The 21950-nt window shown below is 45.5% G+C and overlaps 1 protein-coding gene across 1 annotated transcript in view; it reads right to left on the bottom strand.

The window, feature by feature from the left end:
* LOC138663861 (zinc finger protein 25-like) overlaps window positions 1-21950 on the bottom strand; it is a 63833-nt gene that overhangs the window by 9903 nt on the left and 31980 nt on the right. Inside the window, exons 6-10 of the mRNA XM_069750217.1 lie at window positions 8229-8378; window positions 7924-8103; window positions 7717-7840; window positions 7536-7633; window positions 6272-6365 (exon numbers count right to left, since the gene is read on the bottom strand). Of these exons, the coding sequence (XP_069606318.1) occupies window positions 6272-6365; window positions 7536-7633; window positions 7717-7840; window positions 7924-8103; window positions 8229-8378 (646 nt within the window). The remainder of the gene's footprint in view (window positions 1-6271; window positions 6366-7535; window positions 7634-7716; window positions 7841-7923; window positions 8104-8228; window positions 8379-21950) is intronic.

Here is a 21950-nt window from a genome sequence, read left to right as displayed (position 1 = left end):
TTCGCCCTCCTGGTAAAAAGCCAGATTCATGAATTCCCTCTTCCTTTCAGCCTTACCGAGCAATACCTCCTCCAACTGACTCTGAGCTGCCTTTAGCCTCCTCCCAGCTTCCGGAGTACCCGCTATTACCATCTCATCCTCGGCTATCCTCAGCCCATCAACCGCCAATCTCTCTGTCTCTCTCGATTTCCTCTTACACCTGCTAATATCCCTGAACAGCAGTCCCCTCAAGTACGCCTTCATGGCTTCCCACACAGTAAGAACATCTACACTTCCCTTGTTGATCTCAAAAAATTCCACCAACTCCTTCTTTATCTTTTCCAAGTCCATACTGTGTAGCCAATTAGGGTGAATCTTCCACTCCTTCACGCTCCCGATCCGTGTCCCCACTGGCCGAAATTCCACCTCAACTGGACTATGGTCTGAAAGAGCCCTAGGTAAATATCTCACGTCCCTTACCATCGTGTCCAGTAAACAGTTACCCAGCGCCAAGTCAATCCTAGACAAAGTACCATGAGCTGGCGAGTAGCATGAGTACGTCCTTTCCCCAATATGTCTAACTCTCCATAAATCAATCATACCTACTTCCTGGACATAGGTCCCAAACGTAGTGATATGTCCCCCTGTTCTATTCTGGGGATTTTTGTTTTTGTCCCAAAAGTCATCACAGATATTATTAACCCTCCGTCACATACAACTGATCTGACAGGCGCTTCTCTTTTACTTTCATTTCTCCTTCCTCACCAGATTGTGAGGAAACCCCCTCCCTCCAGGTAGTCTCCTGTCTCTTGACGGTCTGTGAAACCTGATATCACAGTTGGATTTCAGAGCTTCAGGGGAGAGGATATAGCTGCACAGATCTCTCAGGCTCATTGTATGTGAATACGTCACATTCAGTAAGGTTGGTATTTTATGTTTTTATTCATCACAATAGTTTATTTAGCTTGTTTTATGAATGTATAGCACAAAATGTGAGGATATTTCATAGAAATAAGGGAGATTTTATAAAAGAAAGTGTGCTGCTCAGGCATATACAGTAGTTCCCTAACATATTCCTTCTCTTGCTTCAGATTATCTGCTGAAATGGAAAGGAAAATGTACAATTTATCCAAACAACTTGATGTTGAGGAAGTAACAAACATGCTGTTAGATGATAGAGACCTCACACTGAATGAGGATTTAGGAGAGGAAAGTGAGATTGATTCTCATGATGAGGTGGAAGAATGTGTCCTGGATTCTGAAACAGAGCAAGATGGTGACAGTGGTGAGGATGAAGAAGTTGGATCATATTATATTGGATACAGCAGATCAGATGTGCTCCACTTTCAACGTCAGCAGAAACATCAAACGCTGGCCAATGGTCATATTTTTTTGCTATGTTGAATTTGGGTGGTATAAATTCACAAGTAATTTATCTTGAAAACAAGCTTGAACCACTCCATAGACGATTGTATCTGAAAAAATTGGCCCATGAACTAGTACTTGGAGAGCTACGCAGGAGAAGCGTGAAAACAATCGGTATCCCCTCTCGCCTTCAAGTTCAGCTCAAAAGGTTCCGCCCAGAAGATGATGGTGAAAAGTCACCATCTGCACCACCTCACAAAAGAAGGAGATGCACCACCTGCCAAACGGAAAGCGGAACCAGAGGGCTTTCAAATTATGAATGTCTCAAATGTCATAAAGCAATTTGCCTGACACATGCAAAAATGGTGTGTAATTCTTGCTATTTGCTCTGCAAGTGTGACTTTTCTGGGGAAACCTCAGCATCTACTTCTGATTGAATATGTTTTTAATAGTACTTAAGGTACCTTAAAATTAAGTTTGTGTTCAAAAATTTTCTTTGTACATTTTTTTGAGAGAGTCGAACTGGGGACTATTTGGCGGGAGTTTTGAAAAGTTTGTATTTCATAGTTATTAGTTTTATGTTAAGTAAATGTTTTTTTTTGCAACTGATTATGTGTAGTCTCTTTTATTACATCTGAAGGTCACTGATCACTTTTAGAGCACTGAAATTGCAAACATTAGATATTATAGGTATTTTTCCAGCAGGCGCCTGACAGGCACATTGTATGTGAACTCGTTAGTCCGAATATTGTATGTGACGGAGGGTTAAGATCGCCAATAATTAGAGATGGTAACGGTCCCCAACGCTCTACCCTCTCCAGCACCTCTCTTATCTTCTTACTTGAGTATGGGGGCGGAATATACATTGCCGCTATACACATCAACACTCCATTTATTTTACATTTCACCACCACATACTGACCATCCACATCCTCTTTTACCATTACCTCCTCATACTGCACCCCCGCAGGTATTAACACAGACACACCCCTAGAGTACGTCGAGAAAGTAGAATGATACGCCCTCTGTATCCAGCGCCTATTCAATACGTTCACCCTCTCCCGCACTAAATGTGTCTCTAGCAGACATATCATTGAGACCTTCTGTTCTCGGACATACTGCAAACTTGCCGCTCGCCGTGTTTTATCCGCCAGACCTCTCACATTACAACTCAATATTTTAATACAATCTCCCATCATGTGGCTCATCATTTCTTAAAGTATCCAATTTCCCAAGTATGAGCTGCCCCAACCCTCCCACCCCCCCTGCCCCCTCCCAACCAGCCCCCCTAACCGCCCCAATATAACGCATTCTTCCTCTCATCAAGAGTGGGGCTCCACTGCCCACTGCGAACACTCTCCCTTACTTAACCCTCTCCATTCGCGTCCCGCTGCCATAGCAATCACAATTTCCCCCCCAAATTTTAACTTTATTGTATCTTAACATTTCAACTTATATTAACATATAGAAAAAGTACCAAACCAGTTCACAGTACCCAGCATAACCCTCCTCCCCCGTACTTAGTAGTTGGTACTGTCCCCTCCGGCCATTCCTTCAATATGGCCCAGCAAAACCCCCAACAGTTGCTCAACTCTTTAACAATTGCTAACGAGCGCAGAACTCTCCTCCATCGACAGAGAAAACAAATCCCAACTGGATCTCGCCGAAATGTCAGTCGCCCATTCCCTTAAGTTTTTTCTCATGAGTATCAAGCCACTGGGTAGCGTCCTCCGGTGTCAGGAAAAAGTGGGTCTTATTAAAAGTCACCAGTCTCATCTTGGCGGGAAACATCACTGAGTACTGCAATCCCAACTCCCTCAGTCGCCGCTTGACTCCAGTAAACTTCATCCGCTGCTTCTGAACCGCAGCAGAATAATCCGGATAAATGGCGATTTTCTGACCTCCAGCTGTCAGATCCTCCATCTCTCTAGCCTTTCTAAGGATAATGTCTCTGTCCCTGTAGTTCAGTATTTTAGCAAGCATGATACGGGGATTTGCTCCTGGGGCAGGGGGCTGCGGCGGAACCCTATGAGCTCGTTCAACAGCAAAAACTTTTGTCAACACTGTGCTCCCAATCTTCTCCAGCAGCCAGTTTTCAACAAATTCTGTGGGATTTCTCCCCTCAGTTTTTTCAGGCAGCCCCACTATACGTATGTTATTCCTTCTGGATCTATTTTCCAGATCCTCATTTTTGGCAGCGAGCTCGGCTATTGCTTGGGCAAACTTCTTTTCAGCTTTTTGTAATTTCACTATGTGATCTTCTGCCGTGCTCACCCTCTCCTCCACCACTCCTATACGTTTGTCCATTTTCTGCAGAGCCGCATTAATCTGTGCCGTGTCCCCTTTAACTTCCTGCATCTGCTGGGCTAGGGAGTTCAGGGATTGCTGACATGAAGAGATCAGTGTGATAACATCTCTAAGAGTCGGCTCCTCTCCCTGTGATATGGCTTCAGGTCCCCCACTAGCCCCAGCCATGCTGCCTCCTTCTTTCCCCCTCTGTACCTCATGCTGCTCGGCTGTGCTTGCTTCCTCCTCCTCCTGGTCAGCTCCAGCTCCAGCTCCAGATCCTGGTTCTGCCTCCTCAGCAGCCTCCACTCTGGCATACTGCTGCAGCTTTGCGGCCACCTCCATGCGCCGCTGACATGCGGCGTTCTCCTCCTCGGCGTCCTCCCTAGCATCGGAGCCATCTTGGCCGGCTCCTGCATCGCTGGTGCCAGCGTCTTTCTGCCGCCTCCTGGTCATCGCTGCCGACTCCGGACCCGCTGCTCCGCACCGCTGCACTCTCCGGACCTTCAGCCAGTCGGATTTAGGTGAGTTTACCCGAAAATCGGGGTTAAAGCAGGATTTTTGTCCTTCTGGCAGCGGGAGCACTCTTCCCTGCTTCCACTCACATGGCCAGCTAGGACACGCCCCTAAGGTATGTATATTGTTGGTTTATTATTTTTAATTTGTTACAGAGCGAGGGTCTTCAGGTGGATTGAGAGAGCAATAAAATATTAAAACAACCTGTGTGTTTATTTCATTAAAATGCTTTTTAATAATGTGTGTTTTTTTTAACCCTTTCATACAATTGGGATTAATAATGAATAGGTGTCAGAATTGACGCCTCTCCATTATTAATTTGGCTTAATGTCACCTTACAATAGCAAGGTGACATTAACCCTTCATTACCCCATATCACACCGCTACACGGGAATGGGAAGAGAGTGGCCAAGTGCCAGAATAGGCGCATCTTCCAGATGTGCCTTTTCTGGGGTGGCTGGGGGCAGATGTTTTTAGCCGGGGGGGGGGGGGCAATAACATGGACCCTCTCCAGGCTATTAATATCTGCCCTCAGTCACTGGCTTTAATACTCTGGCGGAGAAAATTGCGCGGAAGCCCACGCCAATGTTTTCCGCGATTTAACCCTTAAATTTAATAGCTACAGCGCCCAAATTTTGCACATACACATTACTAACATTAGTAGTGTGGAATATGCAAAAAAAGGGGGATATGACATGGTTTACTGTATGTAAACCATGTCTCATATCATGTCGGGTTTAGGCAGGAGAAATGAAAAGCCGGCAATTGAATTACCGGCTTTTCTGCTATATCGCACTGAAGTAAATATATAAAAAAAAATAATTTCCCATTGACTTTGCATTGGGTTTCGTGTTTCTAGGGAGGCGATCCAGGTGCTACTCCAGGACTGATCTTGGGTAGATGGTGGCTGACCCCCTAGGAGCGGATAGCTGGAATGGCCCAGGGGAATGTCCAACATCTGCAGGAAGGTAGAAAAGATGACAGGAACTGCCGATGCAGACAGGACAGTCTAGACAGATAGATGAGCACTGGCAGGTGCAGCTGGCTATGCTGCCATTGAGGTGAGCACTGTCGGATGCAGCTGGCTCTGCTGCCGTTGAAGGAAGCACTGGCGGGTGCAGCAGACAGATACTAGTACAGGGACCTGAGAACTGACAAGCTTGTTAGGAACAAACTCACAACATTGCAGAGGCACTTCCATGTTGGAGGAGGCGGTTTAAATAGTAAGACTTCCAGCTATTGGCTGGGAACACTTTAGAGGAACTCGCAGGCATCATTAAGAAAAAGGAAGTGTGTGCGCGTGCTTTAAGCACAGTGCCTGGAGACCTGCTAGGAGTACGTGCACCCCGAGCAGCAGCAGACCAGGAAGGAGCAAGACAGGAGGCTTGGCGGTGAGTACGCCGGTGTCTCTGCAGGGAGAGAGGGACTGTGGGCAGAGATGCAAGCTCTACAGTGTGTACATACTGACAAACCAGTGACAATTAGATTGCACACAGGTCAACTTCCTTTCACTAAGTATGTGACTTATAATTGCTTGCACTAGAATTTGTTTTGGGCTTCATTGCAAAAGGAGTGAATACATATGCACATGACAATTTTTAGCTATTTGATCCCATAAATTTAATTTATGTCTGTATTTTTCTCACTTCACCAACTTAGACTATTTAGTGCTGATGCATTGCACACAAATCAGATTACAAAAATATTTACACACAGGTTGTAATGTAACAAAATAGGTAAAAAGCCAAAGGAGGTGAATACTTTCGCAAGCCACTGTATAATGGCATACATGTAACGTTTTTTTCATGTAGTTTAGCATCAACTTTTTTGAAGTTCGTCGGTTCGTTTCTCATAGAAACTGAAAAGTCAGGCTAAAGGGAAACTCTTCTGCAATTGTACAGAAATTCACATTTGGACAAAATTAAAAAAAACATTAGTGCAGTACAATAAATTTCATAAAACGGGATTTTTATTTTCTGGTTTTGGATGGAGGAGCAAACAGTGGTACAGTGCAACATGGTGACCTCTAATTGTGATATGATGACTGGACAACATCATAGGTAGAGCAGAGTCAGCCAGTGACTGAGAATCTGTAACTTCTCTGGAGTTAGTGGTTACTACTCACCTGGGTAGTCATATGTAGAAATCTCCTCATTGCACCCCTCATCACCTCCCCTCACATGTGTCTCTGTAGTATTAATATGGGTCAGATCTTCACCCTAAAACAAATATTGTACAAGTCACAGACAGATGGAGAAGTCACATCTATGATCAGCTCTAATCCTGCTATCTCCACTGTTCTCATTACACAGGTATAAAACATATAATACTGGTGGAAAAAACAAGACTGAATACAAGACCTTAACAGCCGTCTACACATCATAGGGGAGATCTCATGACTAGGGTTGAGCGAAACGGGTCGAGATTTTTCAAAAGTCGCCGACTTTTGGCAAGGTCGGGTTTCATGAAACCCGACCCGACCCCAGTGTGGGGTCGGCCATGAAGTCGGCGATCTTTTGAATCTGGAATCGGAATTCCGATACCGATTCCCGATATGTTTAAGATATCGGGAATTGGTATCGGAATTCAGATTAAAGTGTAAAATAAAGAATTAAAATAAAAAATATCGCAATACTTACCCTCTGACGCGCCCTGGTACTAATCGGCAGCCTTCCTCCTTCGAATCCGCGCTTCTAGGACCTTGCCGTGACGTCGCGGCTTGTGATTGGTCGCGCGGCCGCCCATGTGACCGCTCGCGCGACCAATCAGAAGCCGTGACGTCACCGAAGGTCCTTCAAGCGCTGATTCTTAGGAAGGAAGGCTGTCGGAAGGAAGCAGGGCGCTTCCGAGGGTGAGTATATTCCTAAATATATTCCTATTTAGGAATATACTCACCCTCGGAAGCGCCCTGCTTCCTTCCGACAGCCTTCCTTCCTAAGAATCAGCGCTTGAAGGACCTTCGGTGACGTCACGGCTTCTGATTGGTCGCGCGAGCGGTCACATGGGCGGCCGCGCGACCAATCACAAGCCGCGACGTCACCGCGACGTCACGGCAAGGTCCTAGAAGCGCGGATTCGAAGGAGGAAGGCTGCCGGTTAGTACCAGGGCGCGTCAGAGGGTAAGTATTGCGATATTTTTTATTTTAATTCTTTATTTTACACTTTAATATGGATCGCAGGGCCTGAAGGAGAGTTTCGTCTCCTTCAGACCCTGGGAACCATGGAAACCCAATGCACTGCATTGGGTTTCGGCCGACCCCGACTTTTTTATAGGATCGGCCGATTTCACTCGACCCGACTTTTGAAAAAGTCGGGTTTCGTGAAACCCGACCCGATCCTATAAAAGTAAAGGTCGCTCATCCCTACTCATGACACCTTCACTCCATCTACCTGATGATCCTGAGGAACATTGGGATCTTCTTGTTTACAGACATGTGGAAGAAGAGGACGGGGACATCTCTCTGGTGTTGTCCTCTTTCTGGATAGAACTGGAGGAAACACATATAGGAACTGAATTAATTCTTTTCATACAGATAATTATAGGCCGTATGTATTTAGTCCTCTCTATTACCTGGTGATGCGAAGGGCTGGGGAACCGCCATCATGACATCCTTGTACAGATCTTTGTGTCCTTCTAAATACTCCCATTCCTCCATCGAGAAATAGACGGTGACATCCTGACATCTCATAGGAACCTGACACATACAATGATACCTTCATCACCCAGATCCCTTCATAGCATTACTGTATAATATCCCAGCATTCCCAGCAGTGTCACCTCTCCAGTCAGCAGCTCAATCATCTTGTAGGTGAGTTCTAGGATCTTCTGGTCATTGATGTCCTCATATATCAGGGGGTGAGGTGGAGGTCCCATAATTGGGCTCAGAATTCTTCCCCATCCCTCAGACACAGGGGCCTGACAGCGCTCCATAGAGGTCTTCTTCACTACCGTGTAACCCTGGTTATGGAGAGACTCATTAATAAATCTCACTACAGACATTTCCAGAGTCCTCACCTCTCCAGTTCTGTCTGTTATTCCCATAGATAAGAATGATGTAATGTGACATCATCAGAATCTCTCACCTTTCCAGTAAGCCGGAAGAGGATCTCTAGGGTGAGGTGTAATATCCTATCCACCATCTTGTCTTTGTCCCCATCCATCACTGATGGGTCAATCAGGAAAATTTTCTCACACAGAAGATCTCCACTGAGAGGTTCCGATATTATACAGGCCTGAATGGGAAGAAGATGAACGAATGTAAGATCATAAAGAATCCAAGAAATAATACAATTACTTGAGAACTAAAAGGGAAGTATATCAGAAAAATATAACGTGTAAATGTATTCTCAGATGGTGTTAACTGATAAACATCACCCACTTGCTGCACTAGTAACTTGGATGCAACTATAAAATAGGACTCTGCTTCCCACATTTACCTATCCATTCACAGCCAGCTCACACATCCACACTTCTTGCAGCCACAACTCGCCACTTTGTTAGGCCACCGTGACACCTGCACCTGCCTTCTAGTACACATTCACAACTAACTTTTCAAAGCATCTGATAAGTATTCTTCTTCGACTTTGGCATACACAGAGTAAAACAACCAAGCTAAACTTTTCCTCTGAGGTTGTGGCTACATATAGAGCAGCAAGGAACAAACTTATCAAGCTTTAGATTTAATATATAAAAGGTACGGTGCTTAAAAAATGACAAAAAATGAACTGATAAGATTTACACATAAGGCAAAAATAGTACAAAAGTAAACGGGTTAAACACAGAAACATCTTACAGATTGAACCTTTTGGAGGAGGAGATCACAGCAGAAATTAGGACGTTAACTCTCCTGGATCTGACAATGAGATTTTCTGGAGGAGATATTATACAGGGTCTCAGGTGAGAGGAAGATGGGCAATTATATGCACAGAAAGATGATGCAAAGACTTCATATTATACACTGCTCAAAAAAATAAAGGGAACACAAACAACAGAATATAACTCCAAGTAAATCAAACTTCTGTGAAACTAAACTGTGCACTTTGGAAGCAACACTGTTTGACAATCAATTTCACATGCTGTTGTGCAAATGGAATAGACAACAGATGGAAATTATTGGCAATTATCAAGACACACTCAATAAAAGGAGTGGTTCTGCAGGTGGGGACCACAGACCACATCTGAGTAACAATGACTTCTGGCTGATGTTTTGGTCACTTTTGAATGTTGGTTGTGCTTTCACACTCATTGGTAGCATGAGACGGACTCTACCACCCACACAAGTGGGTCAGGTAGTGCAGCTCATCCAGGATGGCACATCAATGCGGGCTGTGGCAAGGTTAGCTGTGTCTGTCAGCGTAGTGTCTAGAGGCTGGAGGCGCTACCAGGAGACAGGCCAGTACACCAGGAAACGTGGAGGGGGCCGTAGGAGGGCAATAACATAGCAGCAGGACCACTACCTCAGCCTTTGTGCAAGGAGGAACAGGAGGAGCACTGCCAGAGCCCTGCAAAATGACCTCCAGCAGGCCACTAATGTGCATGTGTCTGCACAAACGGTTAGAAACTGACTCCATGAGGATGGTCTGAGTGCCCGACGTCCACAGCCCAACACCGTGCAGGACGCTTGACATTTGCCACAGAACACCAGGATTGGCAAATCTGGCAGTGGCATCCTGTGCTCTTCACAGATGAAAGCAGGTTCACACTGAGCACATGTGACAACCGTGACAGAGTCTGGAGACACCGTGGAGAGCGATCCACTGCCTGCAACATCCTTCAGCATGACCGGTTTGGCAGTGGATCAGTAATGGTGTGGGGTGGCATTTCTTTGGAGGGCCGCACAGCCCTCCATGTGCTCGCCAGAGGTAGCCTGACTGTAATTAGGTACCGAGATGAGCTCCTCAGACCCTTTGTGAGACCATATGCTGGTGCGGTTGGCCCTGGGTTCCTCCTAATGCATGACATTGTCAGACCTCATGTGGCTGGAGTGTGTCAGCAGTTCCTACAAAATGAGAGCATTGAAGCTATGGACTGGCCCGCCCGTTCCCCAGACCTGAATCCGATTGAACACATCGGGGACATCATGTCTCGCACCATCCACCAACATCACGCACCACAGACTGTCCAGGAGTTGGCGGATGCTTTAGTCCAGGTCTGGGAGGAGATCCCTAAGGAGACCATCCGCCGCCTCATCAGGAGCATGCCCAGGCGTTGTAGGGAGGTCATACAGGCACGTGGAGGCCACACACACTACTGAGCATCATTTCTTTGTCTTGAAGCATTTCCACTGAAGTTGGATCAGACTGTAACTTCATTTTCCACTTTGATTTTGAGCATCATTCCAACTCCAGTCCTCCTTGGGATATTAGTTGTGATTTATGTTGATAATTTTTAGGTTTTAGAGTAAGTTCACACAGGGCAGTTTTGTTGCATTTTTATGCTAATTTTCAGCTGCTTTTTACAACACCAGCAAAGCCTATGGGATTTAAGAAATCTCATGCACACACATTGGTTTTTTGTTTGATCAGTATTTTGTGCTTTGTTGCGTTTTTTGGACATAGGGCACGTCACTTCTTTCAGCATTTTTGCTGCATTTTTTCACCCATTGACTTGAATGAGTGTTGAAAAAAAAACGCAGCAAAAACGCAGGTATCATTATTTGCTGCGTTTTTCCTTCTGAAAATCCAAGGACATTAGAATGGACAAAGAATAAAAATAAACGCACCAAAAAAAGCACCGAAAACGCAACAAAAACCGCACCTAAACCTGTGTTTTTGACATCGCTTCTTTCCTGCCAAGAAGATCAGGCTTTGCTGCATAAAAAAAGCCGCAAAAACGCCGTGTGTGAACTTACCCATCATTCCAACTCCAGATCTCCGTGGGATATTAGTTGTGATTTATGTTGAGAAATTTTAGGTTCTATTGTTAACATATTCCACTATGTAATGAATAAAGATTTACAACTGGAATATTTAATTGTGATATCTAGGATGTGGGATTTTAGTGTTCCCTTTATTTTTTGGAGCAGTGTATTTCTGTGGTTTGTTGAGGCTGAAAATCCTAATGGTTTAACCCACAGAAGGAATTATGTCCCCGGATCACAGATATATCTGGATGTTGATGATATTAGATTAACCCCTTCCCGACCTGTGACACAGCGTATGCGTCATGAAAGTCGGTGCCAATCCGACCTGTGACGCATATGCTGTGTCACAGAATGATCGCGTCCCTGCAGATCGGGTGAAAGGGTTAACTCCCATTTCACCCGACCTGCAGGGACAGGGGGAGTTTAGCCCAGGGGGGGTGGCTTCACCCCCCCCGTGGCTACGATCGCTCTGATTGGCTGTTGAAAGTGAAACTGCCAATCAGAGCGATTTGTAATATTTCACCTAAAAAACTGGTGAAATATTACAATCCAGCCATGGCCGATGCTGCAATATCATCGGCCATAGCTGGAAACACTTATGTGCACCCACCCCACGCCACCGATCGCCCCCCCAGCCCTCCGATCTGTGGTCCGCTCCCCTCCGTCCTGTGCTCCGCTCCCCCGTCCTCCTGTCCGCTCCCCCCGTGCTCCAATCACACCCCCCGTGCTCCAATCAACCCCCCCGCACTCCGATCCACCCCCCCGCACTGAGATCCCCCCGTGCTCCGATCCACCCCCCCGCACAGCGATCCCCCACCCCGTGCTCCAATCCCCCACCCCGTGTTCCGATCCATTCCCCCGTGCTCCGATCCACCCCCCCGTGCTCCGACGCCCCCCCGTGCCCTGATCTCCCCCCCTTATACTTTCCTAGCCTCCTGGGGTCCGGCCGTCTTCTTTCCTGGGCGCCGCCATCTTCCAAAATGGCGGACGCATGTGCAGTGCGCCCGCCGAATCTGCCGGCCGGCAGATTCGTTCCAAAGTGAGTTTTGATCACTGAGATAGGTTATATCTCAGTGATCAAAATAAAAAAAATAGTAAATGACCCCCCCCCCTTTGTCACCCCCATAGGTAGGGACAATGAAAAAAAATAAAGAATTTTTTTTTTTTGTTCCACTAATGTTGGAGTAAGAACTAGGGTTAGGGTTAGGGTTAGGGTTTCGGTATGTGCACACGTATTCTGGTCTTCTGCGGATTTTTCCGCAGAGGATTTGATAAATCCGCAGGGCTAAACCGCTGTGGATTTATCGCGGATTTACTGCGGTTTTTCTGCGCATTTCACTGCGGTTTACAACTGCGATTTTCTATTGGAGCAGTTGTAAAACCGCTGCGGAATCCGCAGAAAGAAGTGACATGCTGCGGAATGTAAACCGCTGCGTTTCCGTGCAGTTTTTCCGCAGCATGTGCACAGCGATTTTTGTTTTCCATAGGTTTACATTGAACTGTAAACTCATGGGAAACTGCTGCGGATTTGGCTGCGGATTCGCAGCAGTGTTCCATCAGGTTTACAGTACCATGTAAACATATGGAAACCAAATCCGCTGTGCCCATGGTGCGGAAAATACCGCGCGGAAACGCTGTGTTGTATTATCCGCAGCATGTCAATTCTTTGTGCGGATTCCGCAGCGTTTTACACCTGTTCCTCAATAGGAATCCGCAGGTGAAATCTGCACAAAAAACACTGGCAATCCGCAGTAAATCCGCAGGTAAAACGCAGTGCCTTTTACCCGCGGATTTTTCAAAAATGATGCTGAAAAATCTCATACGAATCCGCAACGTTGGCACATAGCCTTAGGGTTAGGGTTGGAATTAGGGTTGTGGTTAGGGGTGTGTTGGGGTTAGGGTTGTGGTTAGGGGTGTGTTGGGGTTAGGGTTGTGATTAGGGTTACGGCTACAGTTGGGATTAGGGTTAGGGGTGTGTTGGGGTTAGTGTTGGAGGTAGAATTGAGGGGTTTCCACTGTTTAGGCACATCAGGGGGTCTCCAAACGCAACATGGCGCCACCTTTGATTCCAGCCAATCTTGTATTCAAAAGGTCAAATGGTGCTCCCTCATTTCCGAGCCCCGACGTGCGCCCAAACAGTGGTTTACCCCCACATATGGGGTACCAGCATACTCAGGACAAACTGCGCAACAATTATTGGGGTCCAATTTCTCCTGTTACCCTTGAGAAAATAAAAAATTGCTTGCTAAAACATCATTTTTGAGGAAAGAAAAATGATTTTTTATTTTCACGGCTCTGCGTTATAAACTTCTGTAAAGCACTTGGGGGTTCAAAGTGCTCACCACATATCTAGATAAGTTCCTTTGGGGGTCTAGTTTCCAAAATGGGGTCACTTGTGGGGGTTTCTACTGTTTAGGCACACCAGGGGCTCTGCAAACGCAACGTGACGCCCGCAGACCATTCCATCAAAGTCTGCATTTCAAAAGTCACTACTTCCCTTCTGAGCCCCGACGTGTGCCCAAACAGTGGTTTACCCCCACACATGGGGTATCAGCTTACTCAGGAGAAACTGGACAACAACTTTTGTGGTCCAATATCTCCTGTAACCCTTGGGAAAATAAAAAATTCTGGGCTAAAAAATTATTTTTGAGGAAAGAAAACGTATTTATTATTTTCACGGCTCTGCGTTATAAACTTCTGTGAAGCACTTGGGGGTTCAAAGTGCTCACCACACATCTAGATAAGTTCCTTGGGGGGTCTAGTTTCCAAAATGGGGTCACTTGTGGGGGGTTTCTACTGTTTAGCCACATCAGGGGCTCTGCAAACGCAACGTGACGCCCGCAGAGCATTCCATCAAAGTCTGCATTTCAAAACGTCACTACTTCACTTCCGAGCCCCAGCATGTGCCTAAACAGTGGTTTAACCCCACATATGGGGTATCAGCGTACTCAGGAGAAACTGGACAACAACTTTTGGGGTCAAATTTCTCCTGTTACCCATGGGAAAATAAAAAATTGCGGGCTAAAAAAATCATTTTTGAGAAAAGAATTTTTTTTTTTTATTTTCATGGCTCTGCGTTATAAACTTCTGTGAAGCACTTGGGGGTTCAAAGTCCTCACCACACATCTAGATTAGTTCCTTTGGGGGTCTAGTTTCCAAAATGGTGTCATTTCTGGGGGATCTCCAATGTTTAGGCACACAGGGGCTCTCCAAACGCGACATGGTGTCCGCTAATGATTGGAGCTAATTTTCCATTTAAAAAGCCAAATGGCGTGCCTTCCCTTCTGAGCCCTGCCGTGCGCCTAAACAGTGGTTTACCCCCACATATGGGGTATCTGCGTACTCAGGACAAACTGGACAAGAACATTTGTGGTCCAATTTCTCCTATTACCATTGGCAAAATAGGAAATTCCAGGCTAAAAAATCATTTTTGAGAAAAGAAAAATTATTTTTGATTTTCATGGCTCTGCATTATAAACTTCTGTGAAGCACCTGGGGGTTTAAAGTGCTCAGTATGCATCTAGATTAGTTCCTTGGGGGGTCTAGTTTCCAAAATGGGGTCACTTGTGGGGGAGCTCCAATGTTTAGGCACACAGGGGCTCTCCAAACGCGACATGGTGTCCGCTAACAATTGGAGCTAATTTTCCATTCAAAAAGTCAAAAGGCGCGCCTTCCCTTCCGAGCCCTGCCGTGTGCCCAAACAGTGGTTTACTCCCACATATGAGGTATCGGCGTACTCGGGAGAAATTGCTCAACAAATTTTAGGATCCATTTTATCCTATTGCCCATGTGAAAATGAAAAAATTGAGGCGAAAAGAAATTTTTTGTGAAAAAAAAGTACTTTTTCATTTTTACGGATCAATTTGTGAAGCACCTGGGGGTTTAAAGGGCTCACTAGGCATCTAGATAAGTTCCTTGGGGCGTCCAGTTTCCAAAATGGGGTCACTTGTGGGGGAGCTCCAATGTTTAGGCACACAGGGTCTCTCCAAACGTGACATGGTGTCCGCTAAAGAGTGCAGCCAATTTTTCATTCAAAAAGTCAAATGGCGCTCCTTCCCTTCCAAGCCCTGCCGTGCGCCCAAACAGTGGTTTACCCCCACATATGAGGTATCAGCGTACTCAGGACAAATTGGACAACAACTTTCGTTGTTCAGTTTCTCTTTTTACCATTGGGAAAATAAAAAAATTGTTGCTGAAAAATCATTTTTGTGACTAAAAAGTTAAATGTTCATTTTTTCCTTCCATGTTGCTTCTGCTGCTGTGAAGCACCTGAAGGGTTAATAAACTTCTTGAATGTGGTTTTGTGCAGCTTGAGGGGTGCAGTTTTTAGAATGGTGTCACTTTTGGGTATTTTCAGCCATATAGACCCCTCAAACTGACTTCAAATGTGAGGTTGTCCCTCAAAAAAATGGTTTTGTAAATTTCGTTGTAAAAATCAGAAATCGCTGGTCAAATTTTAACCCTTATAACTTCCTAGCAAAAAAAAATTTTGTTTCCAAAATTGTGCTGATGTAAAGTTGACGTGTGGGAAATGTTATTTATTAACTATTTTGTGTCACATAACTCTCTGGTTTAACAGAATAAAAATTCAAAATGTGAAAATTGCGAAATTTTCAAAATTTTCGCCAAATTTCCGTTTTTATCACAAATAAACAGAATTTATTGACCTAAATTTACCACTAACACGAAGCCCAATATGTCACGAAAAAACAATCTCAGAACCGCTAGGATCCATTGAAGCGTTCCTGAGTTATTACCTCATAAAGGGACACTGGTCAGAATTGCAAAAAACGGCAAGGTCTTTAAGGTCAAAATAGGCTGGGTCATGAAGGGGTTAATATTGATATGGCATAGTAATTTTGCATTTCCATTGTGCCATGTGATGCTAGAGATGTCCAGTCTGCCTCAGGGACAATTATCTTCACCTTTGATGTAGGAGCTATTTGCTAATGAGGAAGTACAGAGCAAACGTTTGTTCTTCCGGGAACTGTCAGCTACTCATAATAAATATACTTACACAGAGGAAGCTTCAGTGATTGTGATTTATCTGATCCTGAGCACAATCCATAACATGGAACATAAGTTGAATTGCTAATTCTGTAATGCTGTAGATAAGCCCCCGACTTAACCTCAAAGATAAGAAAAACAAGTTAGATTATACTCACCCAAGGGCGGTCCGGTCCGATGGGCGTCACAGGTCTGGGCCCAGCGCCTCCCATCTTCATATGATGTCATCCTCTTTGCTTCCTGTCACGGCTTCTGCGCAGGAATACTTTATCTGTCCTGTTGAGGGCAGAGCAAAGTACTGCAGGGTGCAGGAGTCATGAAAGGTCAGAGAGGCACAGTGTTAGGTGTTGAGTTCCCGCCTCTGCGGAGGGGGAATCTCAAACCACCTCCGCTGCGGTCTCCCATTCTTCGCCAGCCGCAGTGGAGCCTGCTCAGAGGAGACGTCAGTCCCAGCGTCTGGCTCAGGCTGATACTTGGCGACTGGTTACTACTGGTCTTCCAGGCTCTGCCTTTGTTGCCAGTACTGGTCAGCGGTGAGCAGACGTCTCTGGGACTAAGTCCTGCTTTTCCCCTTCTGAGCATGCCCAGGGTAAGACCTCTCATTGGAGGTCGGGGGTCACATGCTCAGATACTGCAGCAGCTGCCATTGGTCCTCTAGGAAGTTCCTGAAGTTGCTCAGGTACTGTAGCAGCTCCCATTGGTCCTCTAGGAAGGTCCTGAAGTTGATGCAGCTATAAAAGGTTTGCTTGGCCGCACGGCCATGCGCTAGTATCAAAGCAATGTCTATGAGCTCAGCGCCAGTGTGGTCATGTCTGGATGCGGTTCGGGTTTGGCTGAAATAAGCCCCTAGAATACCGGCACCTCCGGTGAGGAGTTTGTATGAGTGTATTCAGGGCCTTGGCTGAAATAAGCCGCTAGAATACCGGCACCTCCGGTGAGGAGTTGTGTCTGTTTTCTCTGACTGCATGACCACAGTTTGCTCTGGTTGGTAGCTGTGTACCTCTGTGAGGTTAACAGGGCACAGCATCTTGTTTCTAGCGACTCTGTGGAGTTACTAGAGTTTGCTTATTCCGCCATATAGCGCCGCCATTTGCCAGCAGCAGGTTCCTCTCCTGCACGGTGGACCCCGGGTTGCGAACGTACCTAATAATACATATATATATATATACACACTCTGTGCGTTCCTCCAACCCTAACACCCGGTGCCTGCGCACTGCAGTACTTTACGCTGCCCTCAACAGGGCAAATCAGTATGCCTGCACAAAAGCCACAACAGAAGCAAGGAGGATGACGACATCGTATGAAGATGGGAGGAGCCGGACCCGGACCGTGATGCCCATCGGACCCAAACCGCACCGGGACCGCCCCAGGGTGAATATAATCTAACTTGTTTTTCTTATCTTTTATGTTACATCAGGGGCTTATCTACAGCATTACAGAATGCTGTAGATAAGCCCCTGATGGCGGTGGCAGCAGTTTATAGGGCCAAAATTAGGTGACAGATTCCCTTTAAGAGTGGCCACAAAATACAGAGACTGGCAGGGAAACCCAAGAATTGGTGGCGCAAGACTTGTGGGGGATCATTTAGATGACTATTACTATTTTAATTATTTTACAGTAGTCAGTTTTCTTTCAATCTGTTAATAAATTCTATATATTATAGGCCACACACAAGAAGCAGTTTCTTCCTCGGAGTCGGCAGCTGAATAAGTTTCTCACAGAGACTTTTCTCACTTATTCTCATCTCATTTACTGACACTGGAATCAGCATTAGCAATACTACAGGAGATATTAATTACACGTGATATGATAAATAACTACTTCATAATGAGGAAGACATCTTCATCTTCCACTACGGCTCTAGAAACATATCTGGCAAGAGTCCGTCACTGACTACATCACCACCGGCCGTCTCTAAGAATGTTTGCGTGTATGGAGGAGTCAGGAGAGAATGATTATTAGGCCAACAGTTATCTCGTGTGTGGGGCTAATAGTATTACACTGACAGGCAGGGATAATACCCCGCACTACAGTAGAACGGTGCATCACCGGAGCAATTAGAGGCTTGTATGTTGCATGATCGCACTAATGAGGATTCTTGAACGAAATTTAAAAAAAAATGTTTTAAGTGAAGAAACTATCTTAAATTTTGGCAAAACAGAAAGAAAACATTCCCCAATCTTCATTGAAGATAGAGAGAAGAAATCTTCTATATCTGAGGTAACCAAAATACAGCAGCCATTATTTTACCTGATGCAGAAAGAGATAAGATATAGAGCCTCCTCCATCTTGTCTGACAGGAAAAATAAATATCTGTACTGTGTTTTCCAGACTGAAGAGAGGGTAAACATTTAGCGACGCTGCAGCGATCTAGACAACAATGCCGATCGCTGCAGCGTCGCTGTTTGGTCGCTGGAGAGCTGTCACACAGACAGATCTCCAGCGACCAACGATCCCGAAGTCCCCGGGTAACCAGGGTAAACATCAAGTTACTAAGCGCAGGGCCGCGCTTAGTAACCCGATGTTTACCCTGGTTACCATTGTAAATGTAAAAAAAACCAAACACTACATACTTACATTCCGGTGTCTGGTCACGTCCCTCGCCTTCAGCTTCCCGCACTGACAGTGAGCGCCGGCCGTAAAGCACAGCGGTGACGTTACCGCTGTGCTCTGCTTTACGGCCGGCCGACGCTCACAGTCAGTGAAGGAAGCTGAAGGCGAGGGACGTGACAGACACCGGAATGTGAGTATGTAGTGTTTGTTTTTTTACATTTACAATGGTAACCAGGGTAAACATCGGGTTACTAAGCGCGGCCCTGCGCTTAGTAACCCGATGTTTACCCTGGTTACCAGTGAAGACATCGCTGAATCGGCGGCACACACGCCGATCCAGCGATGTCAGCGGGTGATCCAGCGACGAAATAAAGTCCTGGACGTTCCCGAGCGACCAACGATCTCCCAGCAGGGGCCTGATCGTTGGTCGCTGTCACACATAACGATTTAGTTAACGATATCGTTGCTACGTCACAAAAAGCAACGATATCATTAACGATATCGTTATGTGTGACGGTACCTAAACAAATAGCCGCTTTCCAGACTCCTCCGGTCTCTTCATCAGTCTTATTATATTTGTTACCAGTTTTTCTGTCAGCCATTAAAAATTACCAATCACTGAGGACCTGGGCCGGACTGGGACATAAAAGCAGCCCTGGCACACAGAATTTACCAGCCCATATGCAATAAGTGGACTCACTCAAAACGTACATCAACGACAGGTCACGCCGACTTTAGCTTTACTTGTTACACCACTCGCTTGAATATGTTGGACAACCACTTTGAATACGTAAGCTGCAGTGACCATATAGTGACTAGACACCAGTTCAAAACATACGGCCTGCAGACTATTATCACAATGGAGACTATATTACACATACGGCACTGATGAGACAAAAATCACAGGCAGAATATAGTACATAATAATGCTCTCCTGACATGTCTGATTTACTAAGTACTGGTGTTCACTGTCTGTCTGAGACTGTCTGTCTCTATAAGGAGGTGTCTCTAAAAGGATACAGCAGAAACATGCCAGAAGTGAACAAAAGGTACGCTTAACCACGGTTATTAAATATACTACATTTCTTTCTCTTTTCCTCCACACTTACACTCATCATGCTGACCTACAGTTAGGGCCAGAAATATTTGGACAGTGACACAAGTTTTGTTATTTTAGCTGTTTACAAAAACATGTTCAGAAATACAATTATATATATAATATGGGCTGAAAGTGCACACTCCCAGCTGCAATATGATAGTTTCCACATCCAAATCGGAGAAAGGGTTTAGGAATCATAGCTCTGTAATGCATAGCGTCCTCTTTTTCAAGGGACCAAAAGTAATTGGACAATGGACTCTAAGGGCTGCAATTAACTCTGAAGGCGTCTCCCTATGTTAACCTGTAATCAATGAAGTAGTTAAAAGGTCAGGGGTGGATTCCAGGTGTGTGGTTTTGCATTTGGAAGCTGTTGCTGTGAGCAGACAACATGCGGTCAAAGGAACTCTCAATTGAGGTGAAGCAGAACATCCTGAGGCTGAAAAAAAAGAAAAAATCCATCAGAGAGATAGCAGACATGCTTGGAGTAGCAAAATCAACAGTTGGGTACATTCTGAGAAAAAAGGAATTGACTGGTGAGCTTGGGAACTCAAAAAGGCCTGGGCGTCCACGGATGACAACAGTGGTGGATGATCGCCGCATACTTAATTTGGTGAAGAAGAACCCGTTCACAACATCAACTGAAGTCCAGAACACTCTCAGTGAAGTAGGTGTATCTGTCTCTAAGTCAACAGTAAAGAGAAGACTCCATGACAGTAAATACAAAGGGTTCACATCTAGATGCAAACCATTCATCAATACCAAAAATAGACAGGCCAGAGTTAAATTTGCAGAAAAACACCTCAAGAAGCCAGCTCAGTTCTGGAAAAGTATTCTATGGACAGATGAGACAAAGATCAACCTGTACCAGAATGATGGGAAGAAAAAAGTTTGGAGAAGAAAGGGAACGGCACATGATCCAAGGCACACCACATCCTCTGTAAAACATGGTGGAGGCAACGTGATGGCATGGGCATGCATGGCTTTCAATGGCACTGGGTCACTTGTGTTTATTGATGACATAAGAGCAGACAAGAGTAGCCGGATGAATTCTGAAGTGTACCGGGATATACTTTCAGCCCAGATTCAGCCAAATGCTGCAAAGTTGATTGGACGGCGCTTCATAGTACAGATGGACAATGACCCCAAGCATACATCCAAAGCTACCCAGGAGTTCATGAGTGCCAAAAACTGGAAAATTCTGTAATGGCCAAGTCAATCTCCAGATCTAAACCCAATTGAGCATGCATTTCACTTGCTCAAATCCAGACTTAAGACGGAAAGACCCACAAACAAGCAAGACCTAAAGGCTGCGGCTGTAAAGCCCTGGCAAAGCATTAAGAAGGAGGAAACCCAGCGTTTGGTGATGTCCATGGGTTCCAGACTTAAGGCAGTGATTGCCTCCAAAGGATTTGCAACAAAATATTGAAAATAAAAATATTTTGTTTGGGTTATGTTTATTTGTCCAATTACTTTTGACCTCCTAAAATGTGGAGTGTTTGTAAAGAAATGTGTACAATTCCTACATTTTCTATCAGATATTTTTGTTCAACCCTTCAAATTAAACGTTACAATCTGCACTTGAATTCTGTTGTAGAGGTTTCATTTCAAATCCAATGTGGTGGCATGCAGAGCCACACTCGCGAAAATTGTGTCACTGTACAAATATTTCTGTCCCTAACTGTACATTCTAACAGTTTTGGCTCCATTACTCCTCACTCTCCTTCTCCATCCCCAAACCCCAGCACCCTCTAACCAAGTAATAATCTCTCCTTCCCCCTTGCCTCCCCACCTGACCACCTCCGCTGACCTGCTCTTCAACCTCAGATCTCCCCTAATAAAACACAAAACAAGCCGCCCACTCTCCTTCTCCCACCTGCTCTGTCTCTCTGTGCTTCTCCTCACTGCTGGCGACATATCTCCCAATCCTGGACCGCCACATCTCATACCTCCCATTATTACCCCCTTCTATCGCTCCCAACCCAATATAAACACCCGAAATATTGCCCACCTCAAACCCGTGCCCTTGATGCCCACCACCCTGCTCCCGCTCTCTCGATCACTCTGGAATGCCAGCTCCGTCTGCAATAAACTCCATGTGATTCACAACCTCTTTACCTCTTGTAATCTTTCCTTCCTGGACCTCACCGAAACATGGCTGACACCCTCTGACACAGCCTCCCCTGCTGCGCTATGCTACGGCTGCCCCTGTCATGCATAGCAGAGTGCGAAGAATCAATAGACAACCCTAGCACAATAACATCACTAAAAAGCTTAAGAAAGTAT

This window comes from Ranitomeya imitator, chromosome 2, assembly GCF_032444005.1.
Source record: "Ranitomeya imitator isolate aRanImi1 chromosome 2, aRanImi1.pri, whole genome shotgun sequence".
Lineage (NCBI taxonomy): Eukaryota > Metazoa > Chordata > Amphibia > Anura > Dendrobatidae > Ranitomeya > Ranitomeya imitator.
Note: the sequence above shows the minus strand (reverse complement) of the source record. Positions and strands in the feature narration are given on the sequence as shown.